Here is a 19,030-nt window from a genome sequence, read left to right as displayed (position 1 = left end):
TGTAATTTAAATTTAGAGGGGGAATTTAACGGTAGCTTTAACGTTTCGAGCCTTGATAAGAACGGTGTCGAACGGGGGCGAAACTCTTCCATTTCAATTTCGTTTTACAATCGGCGGTTTCGTGCTCGATAACGTGTTGCGTTTTCATCACGTTCCATATTCGGCCACGGAATATTTGCCGATATATCGGTCTATAATGCCCGCGAGTACGCATATTGACCGCGTCTGGCCTGGAATTTAACGTCCTAAGCGCGAACGGGTTGCATACATATTCAGAAGCCTAATAATTGGAAGTTAATACAGCCAACTGGCATTATTTCAATGGTACGCCACGATGGCTGTGGGGAATCGCGTGAATTACCGCGCGGCCCGTTTCAGCGAGACATTTTCGACGCGTTCGCGGATTTGTTTCCATTCCCTTTGCTGAATTACTCGCGTCAACCGTGTATCCTTCGTCCGATAACTACGTGCGTGAAGTAATCCATCTAGAGTACACAGAAAATAGAATTTTTAATCTAAAAAAAATATAGACATTCGATGACATAGTCATTGTTGAGTAGATATTTTTCTTGAACTATTTTTTCAAATTTTAGTTCGAAAAAAGTATTACAAACACGTTACTTGGATTTCAATAACATATTAAAACGCTTTCGAATGAATTTAAATAAATATAGACATGTTCTCTCTCGTTGTTCCAATCGGAAATCGAGTTAGATTGTTTTTTTAAAAAAATGTAGATATTTGATACAATGTTCGTCGGAGATTTAACGTAAAGCGTTAAATATAATATGTTCGAACAATTTTTCGTTCCCCGCCTTCAATATTTCGAGGAAAAATTGAAAACAGGAACCGACGACACGGCTTCGCGAAACGTCGAAGAAAATCGACGCGGTAGGATTTCGTCCATTTTGAACAGGGTCTTTACACCCTTTGCGTCGCCCAACAATCGAAGTCTGAAAAATTCCATTCAAAGGCTGAAGAAAGTTTATAGGTTCGAAGAATGCAGTTCTTCCGAGCGATTTGACTTGGAAAAACCACCAGCACCGAAGCGAAATAAATAAAAAGACGATAACTCGGAAACGGGAGCCGAAGTTCCGCGCTTTCTCAGCTGATTAAACACGCTGGAAAATGGAATCGAAACGGACAGAGACTGCTCGCGTATTCGATAGAGGAAGTCGACCCAAAGGAAGATTTCCCCCAGCGAGATCGCCCTCTTATGTTGAGATCGCGAGCGCTGGAGGACACGGGGAAACGTTCTCGACGTCGATGCTCTGGGGAATATGGACGCGTTCGAAGTTCCGGTTGCTGAAACTTGGACCGTTGATTCGGCTTACTCGACGACCAGAAAATCTGGACACTGTTTCTGCAGGAATAATCGACAGTGTCATAGAAAATTTTCTACAAGATTAACAGTTCGATCTACCATTTGTAATTATTTTCGTTCCTTCGATACACCGTAGAAGCGATTAATTCTTTTACAACGCGTATCTATTATTTAATAAACTTGATACGAGGGTGGTCACAGAAGTACTCGACCTAACAAAAAGAACACAAGAAATATGGGAACAAATATCTTTATTTTTCAACATAATCTCCTTTTAGCTGAGTACACTTTTCCCAGCGGTGTTCAATAGCTTCGATACCCTGTTTATAGTGAAAACCATCGAGCTCCTCAAAATAACCGTTAACCGCAGACTCCATCTCCTCATTATTGGAAAATCTTTTACCACCGAGCCATTTTTTCAAGTTTGGAAGGAGAAAATAATCCGAGGGGGTTAAATCTGGCGAATAGGATGCGTGAGGGAGCAATTCGAACTTGTCCTGGATATTGGCCATCGCAATAACGGATGTGTGAAACAGTACTTTCTTTTTCGCCAAATGCGAGCGTTTTTCTTTGATTTTGTCACTCAAACGCTGCAATAAATTCGCATAATACTCGCCGTTAATTGTTTTTTCTTTTTCAAGATAATCAGCTTTGGAGCTGGTTCTTCCCTTACAGTCCATTGTTTCGACTGTTCCTTCGACTCAGGTGTGAAGTGATGGAGCCAGGTTTCATCCATGGTTATGAATCGACGCAAAAACTCGGCTTTATTCCTGTGAAACATCGCCAAATACTCGATTGAAATATCCTCTCGATGCTGTTTTTGTTCCATTGTGAGCAAACGCGGCACCCATATTGAGCACAGCTGTCTCATGTCGAAATTTTCAGTCAATATGCGTTGTACAGCACTTTTTGAAATGCCTACCATGTCTGCAATTTCGCGCACTTTCAGTCGACGATCGTCCAATACCGTTTTGTGGATTTCTTTCACCATTTCCGGTGTGGTCACTTCAATTGGTCGACCACTGCGGTGTTCGTCTTGACTGCTCGTACGACCTCGTTTAAATTCTGCCACCCAATATTTTATTACTGTAAATGAAGGAGCAGACTCCCTCAGAGTAGAGTCTAACTCAATTTCGATATTGATTGGACTGAGACCTTTCAAATGAAAATATTCTATCACATAACGATGACCAATTTTTTCCATGTTTACAAATTCACTGAGAGCGTTCACTATTAATGACTGTCAAACAAATACTAAACAATGTAGCGTCTTCAAACTTGAAACTTAAGCTTTGTAAGGTTGGTAATTCCGACCATAGTCATTTGTTTAAAACAATAGGGCCAGATACTTTTGGGACCACCCTCGTATATCGGTTGGAAGACATCGAGCCTGAGTGAATTATAAATATAAATAAAAATTACCAGTGTTAAATCGTTCTGATCGAAAACGATAAATGTATTTCGCGCATATTTTTCGAACGTTCTCTTCCATTCGTTGAACACGAGAATTTTAATATCAAGGGCAGTAATCTTTTCAAAGTTTTCACGGCGCACGGTGACGGCTGGAATTATGCATTACACTGCGGGCGTCACAGATCGTAAATGGATCAGCATAAATCACGATCGCAAATGCGTCTAATTCCGATCGCGGCCGTTCGATCAACGGAACGAATGATTTATCGCGGTCCGCGCAAGGACAATGGTCCGACGATAATGGGTCTTCCCATTGTTTACTAGGGACAAACGACGATGATCTAAATACAATATTCCGTGTTCCGTGGCTCCGATTGATCTTAGAAAATACAAGGAATCTCTATCAAAAACTAAAACAAGATTTTGTCTCGTAAACAGTATTTGAATCAAGTTTATTTTGAACTTTATTCGATTTCTTAGACTAGTAGTTTTCCTAGGGATGGAGTAAAAATTAATTAACTTGCGTTATTAGAGTTAATTTAATGCAAATTTAAAAGACTCGCAACGGATTTAATCTTTCCTTCTACGAATCGTAAGATTAGACGTTGAAACACCGATTGTATAATTTATTTTTCGTACCAGCGAAGCTTACGATACTTTGTTATTCCTGTACACGGAACGAAATTAGACATTAAAAATTAAAATTGAATCGATGTCGAACACGTTGACGAGGAACGCCTCGAGACGCTTCGATTTCCCACGACGCAAGAAATACGCGTGTTTCGTGGTGGCTGGGAGACGATTGTGAACGGGCGGGCGCTAATTATCGCAATTAAAGCGACATCGAAGACTCGACGCCGGTAGATTAACCCCCTGGAATCCAGAGTCTCGGGATCCCGGAGAACGGCGCGGAAGATAAGCGATTCGATCGCGGGGGCGACGGCGATATCGACAATTGCAGAAATCGAGATAATTCGCGATCCACTTGGAGTCGGACCTCGAATACGCAGGAAGCACGATAATAACCGGAAGCGCGCCGGGACGAGTCCATTACCGGCCTGTCCTGAAGCACCTAGCTCGTTTCGGTCCGCTCGCTGGAAATTAGCGGCAGCTAACGAGCACCGCGTTATCTCCGCAACGATTCGATCCCACGATATCCGCGTCTTCCACGAACGAAATTCCCTCGAACGGGAAATCGACTATCCAAGACGATCCCACCCTCGCAATCGTTCAAAACGCGCGGAGAATAATTCCTCTCGGGGCTGATTCCAGGCGAAAATAAGACCAGGGGATCGAAAGACCTAGCGTTGGAGTCATTAATCACTAAAAATGTACAAAGAAACTAAGATCTTTTCCTTGCTAAAGGAAATCGAGAATTGTTGATTCAACCGTTTACAGAATTTGAAGTTTCATATTCGTAAAAATTTATCTTTGAATCTCTTTAATTCTAAACGGTCCACTCGAAACAAGTTCGTTCTAAGATATTAGAATATGATTATTTTGAAAGTCTACCATTTTTTATCCTTTTTTCGTCGCGACGTTATTTCAAGCAAAATGCAATGTCTCTCTTCCGAATTTTTATTTTGAAAAAGACTATCTTCGCCCCGCCGTGGTTCGATCGAATTTTCCCTTTTTCCTCCGTTCTTTCGCTGTCGAGAGAAAATTCGAGGCTCTTCGAGTGCTCCTGGAACTCGAAATATCTTCGATCGCCGCGAAATAAAAGCAACAAGTGGCGGAGAGGCATTTATTATTTTTCTGTTTGCTCGAGGCTCTCTGGGCCGACTAATGTGTCGCCGCACTACTGAGAAAGGACTGTCAGTAGTAGAGATCGACGCTCGGGCAGACCAGCGTACATTTCTGCTTATAACTTTTACGTTTCTCAACAAAATTGACTAAAATTCAATACGATAATACTCCATACCAGCGCACTATTTCTTACAAAATTCGAGAATCCCTTCGGTTATAAATATTTTTCGAAAACAAACTGCCAAAATTTACAAAGCTCGTAAATATTATTTGTCATCAATCCATGTTAAATTTGATTAATGAAACGACACAAATATATATAGAAGACCTGTGTTATAACGTAATCATCAACATGATGGATTTCAATAAAGATATTTACAAGGGAATAAAATTGTTTTAAAAAGATTCTCGGCCCCGTCTGGGCGAGGCCAAAAAGTTTTCGACCCTTTGTTTCGTAGGGCTGTATCGTAAGGGGAATATCGATGAAGAGACGAATCAGGGGGCATCGAAATCGGCGGGGAATATTTCGGCGCTCTTGACGCCCAACTTCGATGCTTAACTTTTCTTCCGTTCGAGCGTGTTTGTCGTGCTTTCCCCGAGCTTTCGCGCGCATCAGCCGCAGCTCCACCCTCGGTCGTGTAGCAGGGGTTGCTCTACGTGCGCGATAACTCGCTTAATGCACACATGTCGTGTCTAATGAGTTATAATCAGTCGAGCACCGGCTGAGTGTAGTTTAATGGTTTGTTCGCTCGTATTAGGCCACGCCACACCCACGCCTGTGGCTCTCCGTCACCGTCTGCGTCGTCCTTTCCCGTACTTTTTGTCCTCTTGATTATTTCGCGCCCCTGTTCCGCTCTTCCCGCGAAAGCGTTTTCGTCCCGGGTTACTGTTAAATTTGGAATTTCATAATCGCGACCTCCGAGCGCTGCCTTCCGAAATTCTCCGGATGCGTTTTAGAATTCCGGAGGAATCGTCGGGATTTATCGAATTCCGCGAGAGATTTAATCCCCTTTCTGCAGATTATAATTTTCCAGAGAAGGCAACCCGAATCGTTAGTTTACATTTACTTTAGAAAAATCCGTACGAGTCCTCTGCGCTATCGTTTGCGTTCCGAAACGCTGTGATTCGATTAAAAAATATTGTTAATAGCATAGCAATAGGAGACACACAGTGATCGAAATAGTAGCCATTGTATAACGAAAACAGAATAAAACTTTACACGAGAACTCGCTACAGTTCGAATAACAATCGGCAATCGCCAAAACATGAAAAGGGCGATTGCACGACGTGTGCAAACTACGATAGCTCGAACCGAATCGTTTAACGGATTCCGTCTCGCAATATAACAAAATACGGTTTCCTGTGACAACGAAAAATAACTCAATATCGAGAATTATAGTTCACAGTGAATCCTACGGGTTTAAAAATAAATCAGAAACAACAAATTCTCTGCGATTCCAGTGTAATAAAGACGACGTCTTCGAGCGATTCTCTCGTAACGCGGGCTCCGACGAGCATGGTGCACGCAATTTGCGGGACTTCCTCGAATAATTGACGCAATTTCCGTGCCTCAGACCATCGATGACTCCGCGAATGCGAAACCCACGGTCTAACGGGCCGGTAACAATCCGGGACAGTGAGCATTAATGTTTAAGCACGCTCCGACGATTTCAAGTACGCCGGAATCGAAAATACCAGGGACACTTGGCCCCTGGAATTGTTACGTTTCCGGTTCCTTCCTCCGCCGATCGCCGTGCACCAGAATCTCGAGGAGAGATTTTCGTTTCATCTTTTCCCCCGATATCGACGATGGCCTCGACTATTTTTGGTTTATGCGATCCCGAAATTTCGCCAGGATGCACTTTGCTTGCAGCTGAGCGCGCGCGTTAACGTCGCTGTCGTGGACATTGCCAGGTTATTGCAGCGTAAGTACGACGTTCCTCCGGATTTACGTTAACGTCTACAACCCTATCGATTCGTCTTCGTTCCCCTGGTAACGTTGGATCGCCCTCTTCTCGCCGAAACCTTCGCCCTGGGACTCTTCGAATCTCAGCCAGCTTCCTCTAATTTTTATTTTTCACCGCGCTAATAAAAATTACACACGGATGCATTTCTCTACTTGCGTAGAATAGGTTTAATAATCGGTGAAAAGTGACGAATATTTCTCTGGAATATTTGGAAAGAGTACATAAAAATTATTTCGCGTCGAAACCATGCACATTTTATCGAGGAAGATAGCGTTGAAGACAGATGAACCACGTATTACTCGATAAATTGTTTAAATTCGATGCTCATATGTCCCATTTAGAGTCTGAAAAGGACTGGAAGGTCTCAGCGTCCGATTCTTTGAAATAAAGTTGCACGAAAGCGTAAGATTGAAAACTGTTTCTAAACAGGACCGAGAACAAAGACTATAAAGAATTATTTCGCGTCGAAACCATGCACATTTTATCGAGGAAGATAGCGTTGAAGACAGATGAATCACGTATTACTCGATAAATTGTTTAAATTCGATGCTCATATGTCCCATTTAGAGTCTGAAAAGGACTGGAAGGTCTCAGCGTCCGATTCTTTGAAATAAAGTTGCACGAAAGCGTAAAATTGAAAACTGCTTCTAAACAGGACCGAGAACAAAGACTATAAAGAATTATTTCGCGTCGAAACCATGCACATTTTATCGAGGAAGATAGCGTTGAAGACAGATGAATCACGTATTACTCGATACATTGTTTAAATTCGATGCTCATATGTCCCATTTAGAGTCTGAAAAGGACTAGAAGGTCTCAGCGTCCGATTCTTTGAAATAAAGTTGCACGAAAGCGTAAAATTGAAAACTGTTTCTAAACAGGACCGAGAACAAAGACTATAAAGAAAGTAAAGGATATAAAGAACGGTAAGAAACGTGGAGCACAGACCGAACGAATCGAAATTCGAATCCAACCGATGAGAACGTAGCGTAAAGACGCAGCGAAACTCTTTCGCGAAGATAAGTAATCGGGATACCCGGGTAACGTTCGAAAGAGAAATTAGGCCATCGCGAAACGAACATTTAGGTCACTCGGTTGCCGCTGAACTCCCAGAGGACTGCGATAAGACGCGTTCCGACGCCAGGCGTCGCTTAACGTCCCTGCACCGAATTTATGTCCCTCTAAATTTAAGGTTTCCGCGACGCTGTCGAAACCTGCGAGATCAGAGTCTTCGAGTTAGGATAAGTTCCGAACTCGATCGTTGATTAACTTCAGAATTGTTTTATCCTTCCTTTTTTACACATATTTTTATAAGAAATTGATTAAAATACTTTTTTAAAAATGGTAGCTCGCAATTTTCTCGATTTCGCTCGCTGAAAAATTCTCGAGGTTAATTATTTCAAATGCTTCGACATTCGTAAATTAATATTCTTTCATTATATCAACATCGTCGTAAGATTAATGGACGTCGCGATAAATTCTGAAGTTCTATTTATTCCGAGGGAAATAATACGTCTTCGACGAGGTTGAAGTTATTGAAATCGACAAACCTGTTCATAATGTAAAGAAAGGATCGTTAAACAAGGTTTACGAGTGTTTCGGAGCGAACGGTAACAGTTTGGATTAGATCTCGGGAAAGAATCACAGAAGTATTATAACTTGGATTTCTTGTAATTATATCTTGAAAACTGAAAGCGCACGACCATTATTTTTCGCTCTGCGACGCTCATGGCCCTTTCCCCTTTGACATACTTCGGGGTCGTTGAAATCTACCTGGTCGTTAGTATTGTAAATAATTGTCCTGCGTTCTTACGTGTGCGACGACCCGCGGCAGAAACTCTTTGCACTATTCGCGAAAACAATTCTTCACGAATGCTCAATGGTCTTCGAACTGGTTGTTTTTCAAATTAAAATTTCGAAACATCCTTTGCAAGCAGAGTAATTCGTCCGTAATCCCCAAATCGTTCCCCGTTATCGCGTTAACGCGGTTGTTATTTATTTATTTACGAGTTATTAAACCCTTTGATATAATACTGTTACATAATATGTGCAAATGTTTCATTAATTGCGCATGTTATACGATGCAGTGCGTACAACACTAGTGACATGTTTTTTGAAGGAATACAGAGAACCGCTAAAGAAGTCAGGACGCTGGCTAAACTGGTGTTAGGGTTCCTGAAATGTGTTGACATTCTTTTAATGAAGCCAAGAGACTTGGAAGCTAACAATGTAATGTGTTTAATATGATTAGCGAATGAAAAGTCAGAAGTGAATATGTATACTATAGCAACCGAGGGGTCGTTCGAGCGTTTGTGAGAGCGCGATCCCTCTGGTGGCGAGCATGGGAAGCGACGCCACAGACCCAAATGAGACCCCTGAGGAACGCCGGACGAGACAACGATTTCTTTAGAGATTACACCCTTATATCTCACCGACAGAGTCCTACCTCTTAGGTAGCTCGATAACCAAACGAGCATAGTCCCGTTAGTACCTAGGGAAGATAATTTGTTTATTAAAATATTGTGACTAACGGTGTCAAAAGCCTTACAAATATCCGTATATATAACATCTACTTGACCACCTCCATCAATCTAGTGGCAACATGATTAGTATAAATTGTACGATTAGTAAGAGTGGATCTTTTATCTAACAATCTATTTATAGAATTTATTCTTAGTCTGCTATTTCTAAGACCACAGAGCCCGAGAAACGCCGACACTTTACCGTAGTTTATTTTTAAGTTTGTTTAAAACGAACCGACGATCCAAACTCCGGAGCGTTTCCACAAAAATAAAACAGGAAACGAACGGGAACCGGAAACGGTCGGACCAATTCACCAGTTACGTCGCGGATTCCATTAATTCAGATACGATTTCTCACGGACGGAGTCTCGTTTCGATACGTGGTCGGGGCGTACGAGGACCGTAATCGATGTCTATTTATCAGTTCTCACCCTCCGAGCATTCCTCGCCGGTCAGACAACCCCGCTTGACCCTGTGCAACAGCGGGGAGTTAATCCAGATCCGTTGCCACAGAATAGAGACTGCGTTTCGAGTTCTCTCGGCCCGGGCGATTTATTGCACGAGCGTATTATCAGACAAACCGAACAACCTTTTCCATTTTCCAATTTAAACGGTGTAAGGGAGTACGAGTGGGGACTGAAGTTTCGGTCACGAGATTTCTTAATTGGTTGCTAGACGGTCGAAGTTAATCCAAGTGTCCTTAATAACTTCGTCTTCGAACTTTACACCACTCGTTTCTTTCGTAATTGGCTCGTTGTCTACGGCCATAAATCCAGATTGTTCGTTCGATCGGATACATTCTAATACGAGATTTGAAAGGCACAGAAAGTTCTTGAATTTTTACTTTGCGATATTGTTTTCTATTCTTTTTCTATTGTCTTCCTTTACAAGCACACAAGGGTTAGAGAGCCTTCCAGGATTTTTTGTATGAAGTACTATCGTGAACAGGTAAAACTCTCTAAAGTAGAGTATTGTGTCTTCCTTTCTTTCTCCATTGCTTTCCTTGCTGGTAGTTATTGGGTCTGTTATTAGATCATTTGATTTCTCTTTAGTCTTTTTTGTATTATCTTTATCGTTGAGTGGATTGGTTGCCACAGTTTATCGGGGTGAATGATTGCTGTGTCTATTTTTGTGATTTTGTGATTTGGCTTGTATGGAGGAAGTAATAAGTGAGATAACAGGAGTGTGTATATAGAAATAGGTGGTCGGTCGAGTATTTGTGAGAGAGCGTTCTCTGTCGGCGAATGCAAGAAGCGTTGTCACACAACACTATGTAGATAAAATGCAATTTTACAGTTCAATAGAAGAAGCATGGTAAAATCACAGACGTGATATACGAGCACACACGAAGTATACGAGTAGGCCTTTCACCTTATGGACTTTCGTAGTCCAATCTGACTGCCATAACAACCTGAAAATTCGGAGATGATTTTAACGTCCTCTTCTCATGGATGGCGGTCAGTTGAGAAACTATTTACTGAATTAGTATCGATGGGCAGATAGCTGTAGTGTGTGCGTAAATACATGTGAATCGACAATGGAAGAGTTTGAAATTCATTTCTAAATCTGTTGGTAATTTTGTGAGTGACATAAAAATGGTAATGGGGGTTCGAGACCCCATAAAAATGGATCGGAAAAATACACTGGATGAAAGGTCTACTCGTATACCTCGTCTGTGGTAAAATCATTGAATTTTCTGGATAAAACTGTTTTACGACGTTTATTTTTCTTCGAAACTATAAACATAATTATTAAATTCTGCGGTAAAATGTCGAACGCCAGTGGAGGGTATAAATTTCTCTCGGTGCGAAAATTCGATCCACGAAACTGTGAATTTACGAGCTAGGAACGATCGCGGAAAAGCGGTCGTGAACGATGTATACGCAACGCGACGACAAAAAGGGACGCGGGATTGGATTCCGCCATGTTGTATCGCTTTATTTCTCCGGTCGCGCGATTCCCCAACCTTTGTGTTTCCGTAGCCGGCGAAAATGAGTTTGGGAAAACGCTTGGCCGTTACTGTTCGCTGTAAAAACAAGGCTTTTCGATCGACTTTGGCAGCCGGATCGCTGACGGTTCGCCGAACATCGTGTCGACGGATCTCATTCTTCGCGAGCCAACGGAACACAGACCGAACTTGCCTCCAAAGCGTCGGATCACAAAAAACCCCGAGTGGTTTTATCCCGGCGATCCTACGTTACGCGGACTTCCGTTTTTCTTCTGACTTCGTACAACCGCGTACACTGGCCGTTAAAAGTTCGACAACCGCATCTTCTGGGCATACTGACAGGTAGAAGAGTCGCTGAGAATCTAAAATCGATTCCTTGTTTCATCTTCGCCAAATCCAAACACGGGGTGGAAGAAACAAAAATTTCATTCCCATTACATAACCAAAACTTTCGATTCAAAGTGCAAGGTCGTTCTTTTACTCCCGTTTAACGCGATCTTTTACAATTTTCCAGGTCACCAGTGGTTGAAGGCGAACCTGGACGTGATCCCGGAGTCGGGCTGGTCGGTGGACCCATTCGGGCACGGTGGTACCATTCCGTACTTCCTGAAGGCGTCCGGCGCTTCCGGTACCGTGATCCAACGGATCCACTACGCGTGGAAACAGTGGTTCGCCAAGAAACAATATGGCGACTTCATCTGGCTGCATCCCTGGGACCAAACCGGGGAGGCAGACATGCTGACCCACAATCAGCCATTCGACATCTACAACATCAAACACTCCTGCGGCCCTCATCCTCACGTCTGCCTGAACTTCGACTTCCGAAAGATACGGGGAGAGTACACCGAGTACTCAGTACGGGCGGTCGAGATTACGCCGAACAATGTCAAGCAAATGGCCGAGTTGCTTTTGGAACAATACTCACGGACGGGATCCTTGTTCACGCATAATGTCGTGCTGATGCCACTGGGCGACGACTTCAGGTTAGGATGATTCCATTTCCGGACCCCCTTTCGAGCCTTTGAAACTTTTGCGACGCTGCTGGGTCTCTTGTTCCTTCCTCGTGCTTCCAACCAGCCTTTGGTCGCACGATTGTTGGCTACTACGATGGTTGTTGGTATCTCGAAGAACTGATTTACTTCTTATTGAGTTAGGTGTTTGAGAAGGACACTTCGTTGGAATTTACTTTAGTACAAAATTAACCACTATTGTGTTGAGTTCTTAAAAATTTCTAAGAAAAAAAAAAGAATAATTTGTGTTTGAGCATGCAGGAAAAATTGAATGAATTGCACTGAGTAGTATAACTCGTAACACCTTTACAATTATATTAATTCTAAGAAGTGATTTGGGAAAATGTTGATGAGAGTGGGAAACAATGAAAGTAATTCACAACAGATAACTTATTTGCAACGGGAACACGTGTTTACGCTATCGATTAAAATAAGCCTGGGGAGATGACTGTGAACTTGACCACCACGAGGCATCGATCCTCTAACACATAACGCGTGCATGTCAATCATGTGCAGATGTCCAATTTTAGTGTTGAGCGTATCTCTTTTTGAACCGATGAGCGCGATGGTCGGTTCTCCCATGAACGCACAAAGCGCGCCTGGGAAGTGCTGCCATCTAGCACCGCGGTGATCTAGATCTCAATTACTTCTCCAACAATTCGAGTCGATCCAGTAACGGCTTAAATCGATCGAATTACCGTTGTTTGTCGCGTAAATCGCTGCATTTTCCTATATAAAATTCATTTTCAAAATGCAACGATAGGCATTTAATAATTGATGCACGTATTTAATACCGTAATGCTCGGATTCATAATCTATTCTGAAATTAAAACACGAAGTCATTAATGAAACATTAATATGTAGGTTACTCGCGTCCAGATTAGACGCCTCAAAACGTTCACATTGATTTATCGATCCGTGTTACGGTGATTCTGTGCTTGATATATAAGTCACTATACCTAGGCTGACAAGAACGGGATCTAGTTCTTCGACGATATTTCCAATAATCTTGTAAAACGGTTGAGCCAATGTCCCCCTAACGCCATCCTATTTGCTGTTTTAAGATACGACCACGCGGTGGAATGGGACCAACAGTACACGAACTACAAAATCTTGATGGACTACATAAATAGCCGGAAGGACGAGTACAACGCCGAAATAGTGTTTGGGACGCCGAAAGATTACTTCCGCGAGATCCGAAAACGCGTGGAGAGCTTCCCGACCCTAAAAGGCGACTTCTTCGTCTACTCGGACATCTTCAGCGAGGGCAGGCCAGCTTACTGGAGCGGCTACTTCACCACGAGGCCGTACATGAAGATCCTGGACCGCGAACTGGAGGCGAACCTCCGATCGGCGGAGATCCTCTACACCATCGCGCTGAACGTCGCCAAACAGTCGGGGAAGGATTTCATGCTTTACGAGACGTACTTCGAGAAGCTGGTCAAGGCTAGACGGAATCTGGGCCTGTTCCAGCACCACGACGCGATCACCGGCACCTCGAAATCCTTCGTGATGAAGGACTATGCGTTGAAGCTGTTCGAATCTATCTCGGACACGACCAGCCTGCAGAGCTTCGCCATTCAATCGTTGGCTGGAACGACCAGCAAACCGAACTCGGTGTATGTGTTGGCGGAGTCCGACAGAGACAGCTACGAGAAGCTGCCGAAGAAGATACCGATCGGCATCAACGACCAGGAGACGAAGAAGGTAGTTCTGTTCAATCCTCTGGCTCAACCTAGACAGGAAGTGATCAGTCTGAAGGTCACTTCTTACAAAATCAGAGTTCTGGACCCGCACAAGAACCCCATTCCTTATCAGATCGCGCCGGTGATGAACGCCACGAGCATCACGCACGACGTCTACGTTCTGTTGTTCCTGGTTGAGTTGAAACCTCTGGCCATCGTCACCTATCATCTCCAACAGATCGACAAGGTACCCATGGAGGCGATCTCGACAGTCTATTGCAGCAGATGCGGCAAGGACAACGTGTTCCCCATAAAACCGATGCAAGTGGGCGACGTGCAGCTGGAGAACCAACGTATGAAGCTTCTGTTCGACGGCCAGACGGGATTCCTGAAGCGGGTGACCAAGAAGGCGACCGGAAAGGTCATGCAGTGCGCGATCCAGTTCGCGGCGTACACGTCGGCGCAGTTCCACAGCGGGGCGTACCTGTTCATGCCCGACCCGAACCTCCGTGACATCGACAAGGACGTTCTCGAGGCGTACACACCTCACCAGAAGATCTACATCGTCAGCGGGGTCCTCAGCTCGCGGTTGACCGTCGAGTACGGAAAACTACTGACGCACCACGTGTCCATTTATCACCGGGACGGCGGTCTGGGCGAGGCGATCTGCCTGAGGAACATTGTGGACTTCGAGACGCCGCCGAAGAACCGCGAGACAGAGATGTTCATGCGTTTGCAGACCGACATACTGAACGGCGATCCGCCAGAGTTCTACACGGACCTGAACGGCCACCAGATGATCAAGAGAACGAAAATAGAGAGGATAGGCATCGAGGGTAACTACTTTCCCATCACCACGATGGCCTACATCGAGGATACGAATCACAGGCTGACGTTGCTGGTGAACCACTGTCAAGGAGCCGCCAGCTACCAGCCAGGATGGCTGGAAGTGATGCTGGACAGGAGAACCCTGTATGACGATTCGCGAGGAATGGGCGAGGGGCTGCTCGACAATCGAAGGACCGTAATAAAACACTGGATGCTGTTGGAGGACATCGTTGGGGAAAAGGACAAGCATTCGAAACCGTCCCTGTTCGCTAATCACTTGAGCAACGCGCTTAATTATCCCGTGAACATCTTCGTGGTGGACGGGGCGGACTCTGATATCGTAATGGCGCCGGAGATCCGGCTGCTCAGCCAGAGTTTCCCGTGTGACATTCATCTGCTCAACCTGAGGACCAATCACGATCAGAAACTACCAAACTTCCCGGTGAACAGCGCGCTGATGGTGCTTCACAGACAAGGTTACAGCTGCTCCGTGGGCGTCGACGTGGCCATGAAACACTGTCCGCTGACGGAGAAGATACCACAGGGGACGTTCTTCTTTAAGCTGGCCAAACTGAACGTCACCAAAACCTCCCTGACGGGCACCAAGACGAAGCATCGACTCAAGGATGGCCTCCAGGAGATCAGTCTGCAGCCGATGGAGCTGGAGACGTTCAACGTGAACTTCGTCCAATGATCTTAAGCCTTCTTCTCGGGGGCGGACGACGCCACCGGGAAACGCTCAGTCTTCGACGAGGTCGACGCCCGAGTTCCGGAAGCGTTTGTTTTTTATCTTCGAAATGTCACTGCCTGTCCGCTTACTTTTCGGCAGACGCTACCTTCTCGAATCTGCGTTCTTTGGGTTGTTTTTTTTTTATCTCTCTTCCTACTCGATGACTACCAGTGTAAATACTTGACGCGCGTCACGGCGGTGAAGTTAATTAACCGGGACAAACGTCCTGCGCCAGTGTACATATGCCAGGCTACTGTACTCTATTCCCTCGATCCTTTTTAGTTGAGTTTCCCTAGACGTGGACAACGACGGGAGGAAGAGGGAGTCCGGGAAAGAGAAAAAATTATAATCTGAAACTCGCTGGTCTTCTCGGGGTTCCGTGCATCGGCTTTAGGAAATTGTAGGGACTCGACACGTTTCTGCCCGAGCTCTTGGGGCCCAGTTTCTGCGATCAGAACTAATGCACCACGTCTAAGTGTCAATTTTTTTCGTTCCCCGAAGCACCCGATTTAGCTGACCCGTCAACAGAAATCGAGCGCCAAGAGCCGGCTCGAACAGACGCAATCAAATGATCTAAGTGCATTACAGACTCATAATCTGTATAGAAGTAGAGATTTTAGTTTCGAGAATACGTGTTTCGTTTAACTCGGTCGCGCGAATGTTTCCTTCATTTGTAAATACCGTGAGGAAATGTTTTGAAAAGTTTCTTTTCTATTTCTGTTCTGTGTAAGAGAGAATCTTGGCTTCCTTAAACGTCCGTCATGTTTAAAATCGTTTAATTCGAAAACTATCAACGGGTAAAGTTAAAGTTAAGCGTCGAGATGCTTCCTTTTTCGATTTTGTGACTATCTAGGAAATAGCTCTTACCAGTTTCATAAAATAAACTTAACGCAAGATACGTATCACAGGGAAATTAGACTTCGTCAAACTCGTATTTCTGCACGCGTTTAACAAAAGGGGAACCATTCAAGGTGGCTTAGTTAAATAAATCATTCTGTCGACTATACATAGATACATATGTGTATATATGTATATGTGTATATATACATATATATATACATATATATATACATATAATTAAATATTGTTGTGAACACAGATCGAGATCAAAGTTCGACGATGTTGGATTACCCGTTCTGTTGATAAAAGTCTCGCAACAATATATTATATTTGTACATATCACGACTTTATCTTAGACCGTGTATTGTGATAGGAAGATATAATGTAAATGGTATACACCTATTTTCGTATGTGAAACATTTTATCGAAGACTCTCTCTTCCTCCAAAAAAATGGAGGGAATGAAATTCACTAGCGTTTGCTGGTGATTTTTTTCAATGCTCTTCCAATTCTAGCGGGGACACGATTCAGTTGAACCGAGGCCGGCTACAGCCGGCTGGAAAGTACCTATTTTTTACTTTTGCTAAGCGTATCCGGCGGAAGAGGTGAAAAAATTCGATCAAGCGTCCGCTGTACGACAGACTCGTGTAAATATTAGATTAATTAGCGGGACGGGGAGGGTGAGAACACGTCGTACGGTTTCCACGCGAGATGAGCGTCGCGTTTTTAGAACCAGAGGAGTCTGTGTGTATGTGCGTTAACGTTTCGTCGTACGCCATACTTTTTGGTCATCGAAGCGAACAGGGTATTTCTATTTTTTCTTAACATGATTTGCGGACAAGTCCTCCTAACGGACGCAACCCTTTTACCTTTCTATTTTAACCTTTTTTTAGTAATAGAAAAAATACTAGGTAAGTTCCAAAAGTATTTCTATTTTTACTTGTAGTGTTCTTTTCTAAAAATGTCCCTAAGGGGGTATAGCAACTCTTAAAACTTTGGATTATCTTTTGATAAAAAGCGGACAAGTCCTGTTAACGGATGCAATCCTTTTATCTCTTTATTTTAACTTAATTAAAAGTCATTTTAGTTATTTTTACTAGCAGAGAACGGGGAAGACTCCTGAAACTTTGGGTTATCTTGTGATAAAAAACAAGTTCGATGAAAAAAATCGATCTCGAACCCTCTAAAAATAATTTCTCTTTCAAGTTTAGTCGGTTTTAAATATTTAGAGAGAGAACGACCGTTTAAATGGAAGTATAAACGCGTTTCTATCGTTCCTAGTCTATCATCCGTTTTCGAGTGCGCTCGAGCTTCAACTTGACCGGTATTTCCGTTGAAAGCAACGCTCTCGAAGGACGTTATCTCTAACTATTTCCCTGTGAGAGAATTTTCGTAAGGAGATCTCGATGTCGACGGGAGGAAAAGAACCACGAACGCGGCTCGGTGCATCTGTAATTAAGCCCCTCAAGCTTATTAAGCTTCTCGTTTTTCGATCCCGGAGACTTCGGAGTGGTTTTTAATGATGTAAACAAGGAGATCGTCGCTCGAAACGAAAAGCCAGAGAGAAATGGAAGAAGCCGCACAGATCCTGACCGAAGACAAATACAGGATTTGTTGTCGGGCCAAAAAAGGCTATTTTTCTAGGGCTATCCCTGATACGTATCTGAGGGATTACGTTGCTCGAGATGAGAGCAGAATTCAACACGTTGCAAGCAACGAAATAGCGTTCCAGTTTCTCTGAAATTATAGCCTACCACGCGTGCCCCTTTTTAACTTTATATTTTTATCTTTGCTTTTTATCTTCACGCTGGACTATCGATCGACCTTTTTTGAGGATGTTTCGGTAACGTATTCGAAGACAGGAGAACGTTAAAAAGAAATGAAATTGCATTATTTACAATTTTTTTCGAAATCTATATTTGAGATGTTTATACTTTCTTTTATTTTATAACGAATTAGACTTTTGTAACCGCGTTTCGTCCGATCGACAGAGATAACCTGTCCCTTCGAGTGGCCAAAACCAAGGAAAACGATCGTCATCTTGAAGTGTATGGTTCTCGATCGCGTGACCGATTCGCGGAGGAATGAGAACACCGAAACGATCGCCGGAAATCTATGACTGTCCTTGTAACGATATTGTACCATACTATGTGTTTGTGCTGTCTCTAGAGAAGAAAGATCTATATTAAAAGATGGTATATGTATACACGTGTACATACACACGGCTGTACGTGTGTGTACGCGTATATAGAGATCTATTTACAAGAGATCGCTGAAAACGGTTCGCAACAGTTTTTTTTTTTTTTTGCGACCGGTTTTAGCGACCCACGACAATTACACGCCAATACACACAACACACACACCACATACTTCAGGATATTCCTTATGTTACGATGTAATATTATATTTATTGAATAAAGATAGTAACTGACGTATTTTAATTAAGCGGTGTTCTATTTCGTCTTTCGACCAGCAATGACGATCCGAGGTTCGTATACCTGAATATTTGTTTACTATTGATAGCATGGACATTCAAAGTGTCATAAAACTGTTTATTATTCGCTATTCCTCGTTTTTAATAAATAATCTAGTCCAGTAGCAAATCTGTAACTCTGAAACACAGATTTCATTAAATCGTAATTTTTTGTCTGTTATTCGTTAAAAAGAATCTCTACAAATCTTTGCCTAGGTATAACAGACGAAAGATTTTTTCCCCCCTCGATGAACTACCCTATATAGAGGGAGGAAATGCGGGGAAGCAACATTAAAAGACTAGCAGAACTAATATATAAATGATAAGGCGGAGAGGCTCAGTCGTATTGCTCGGCACTCGAATAACTAACAGCGTATTTTCTGTCGTTAATTAAGGACGTCAGGAGGAACATTCGGAGCCGTGAAAAGGCCGCGGGGCGGAAAAGAAGTCGACGTTACGAGTGTCAGCTCCACGGTCGCGTCTAACGAAGCTCGGATGGAAACTCCGCTAAAAAGGAAATCGAACCAATTGTAATTAAAAGTTGT

General features: G+C 43.3%; 1 protein-coding gene across 3 annotated transcripts in view; it reads left to right on the top strand.

Moving 5' to 3' along the window:
* Alpha-man-iib (alpha-Mannosidase class II b) overlaps positions 1 to 18,445 on the top strand; it is a 146,551-nt gene extending 128,106 nt beyond the window's left edge. For all 3 annotated transcript variants that reach the window (XM_076774460.1, XM_076774462.1, XM_076774461.1), the window contains 2 exons: positions 11,435 to 11,903; positions 12,995 to 18,445. In XM_076774460.1, the coding sequence (XP_076630575.1) occupies positions 11,435 to 11,903; positions 12,995 to 15,137 (2,612 nt within the window). In that variant the 3' untranslated portion in view covers positions 15,138 to 18,445. The remainder of the gene's footprint in view (positions 1 to 11,434; positions 11,904 to 12,994) is intronic.
* The last annotated feature ends 585 nt before the right edge of the window (positions 18,446 to 19,030 follow it).

This window comes from Colletes latitarsis, chromosome 10 (assembly GCF_051014445.1).
Source record: "Colletes latitarsis isolate SP2378_abdomen chromosome 10, iyColLati1, whole genome shotgun sequence".
NCBI classification, from domain to species: domain Eukaryota; kingdom Metazoa; phylum Arthropoda; class Insecta; order Hymenoptera; family Colletidae; genus Colletes; species Colletes latitarsis.
The sequence above is the reverse complement of the archived record's forward strand: the minus strand, read 5'-3'. Positions and strand labels throughout refer to the sequence as shown.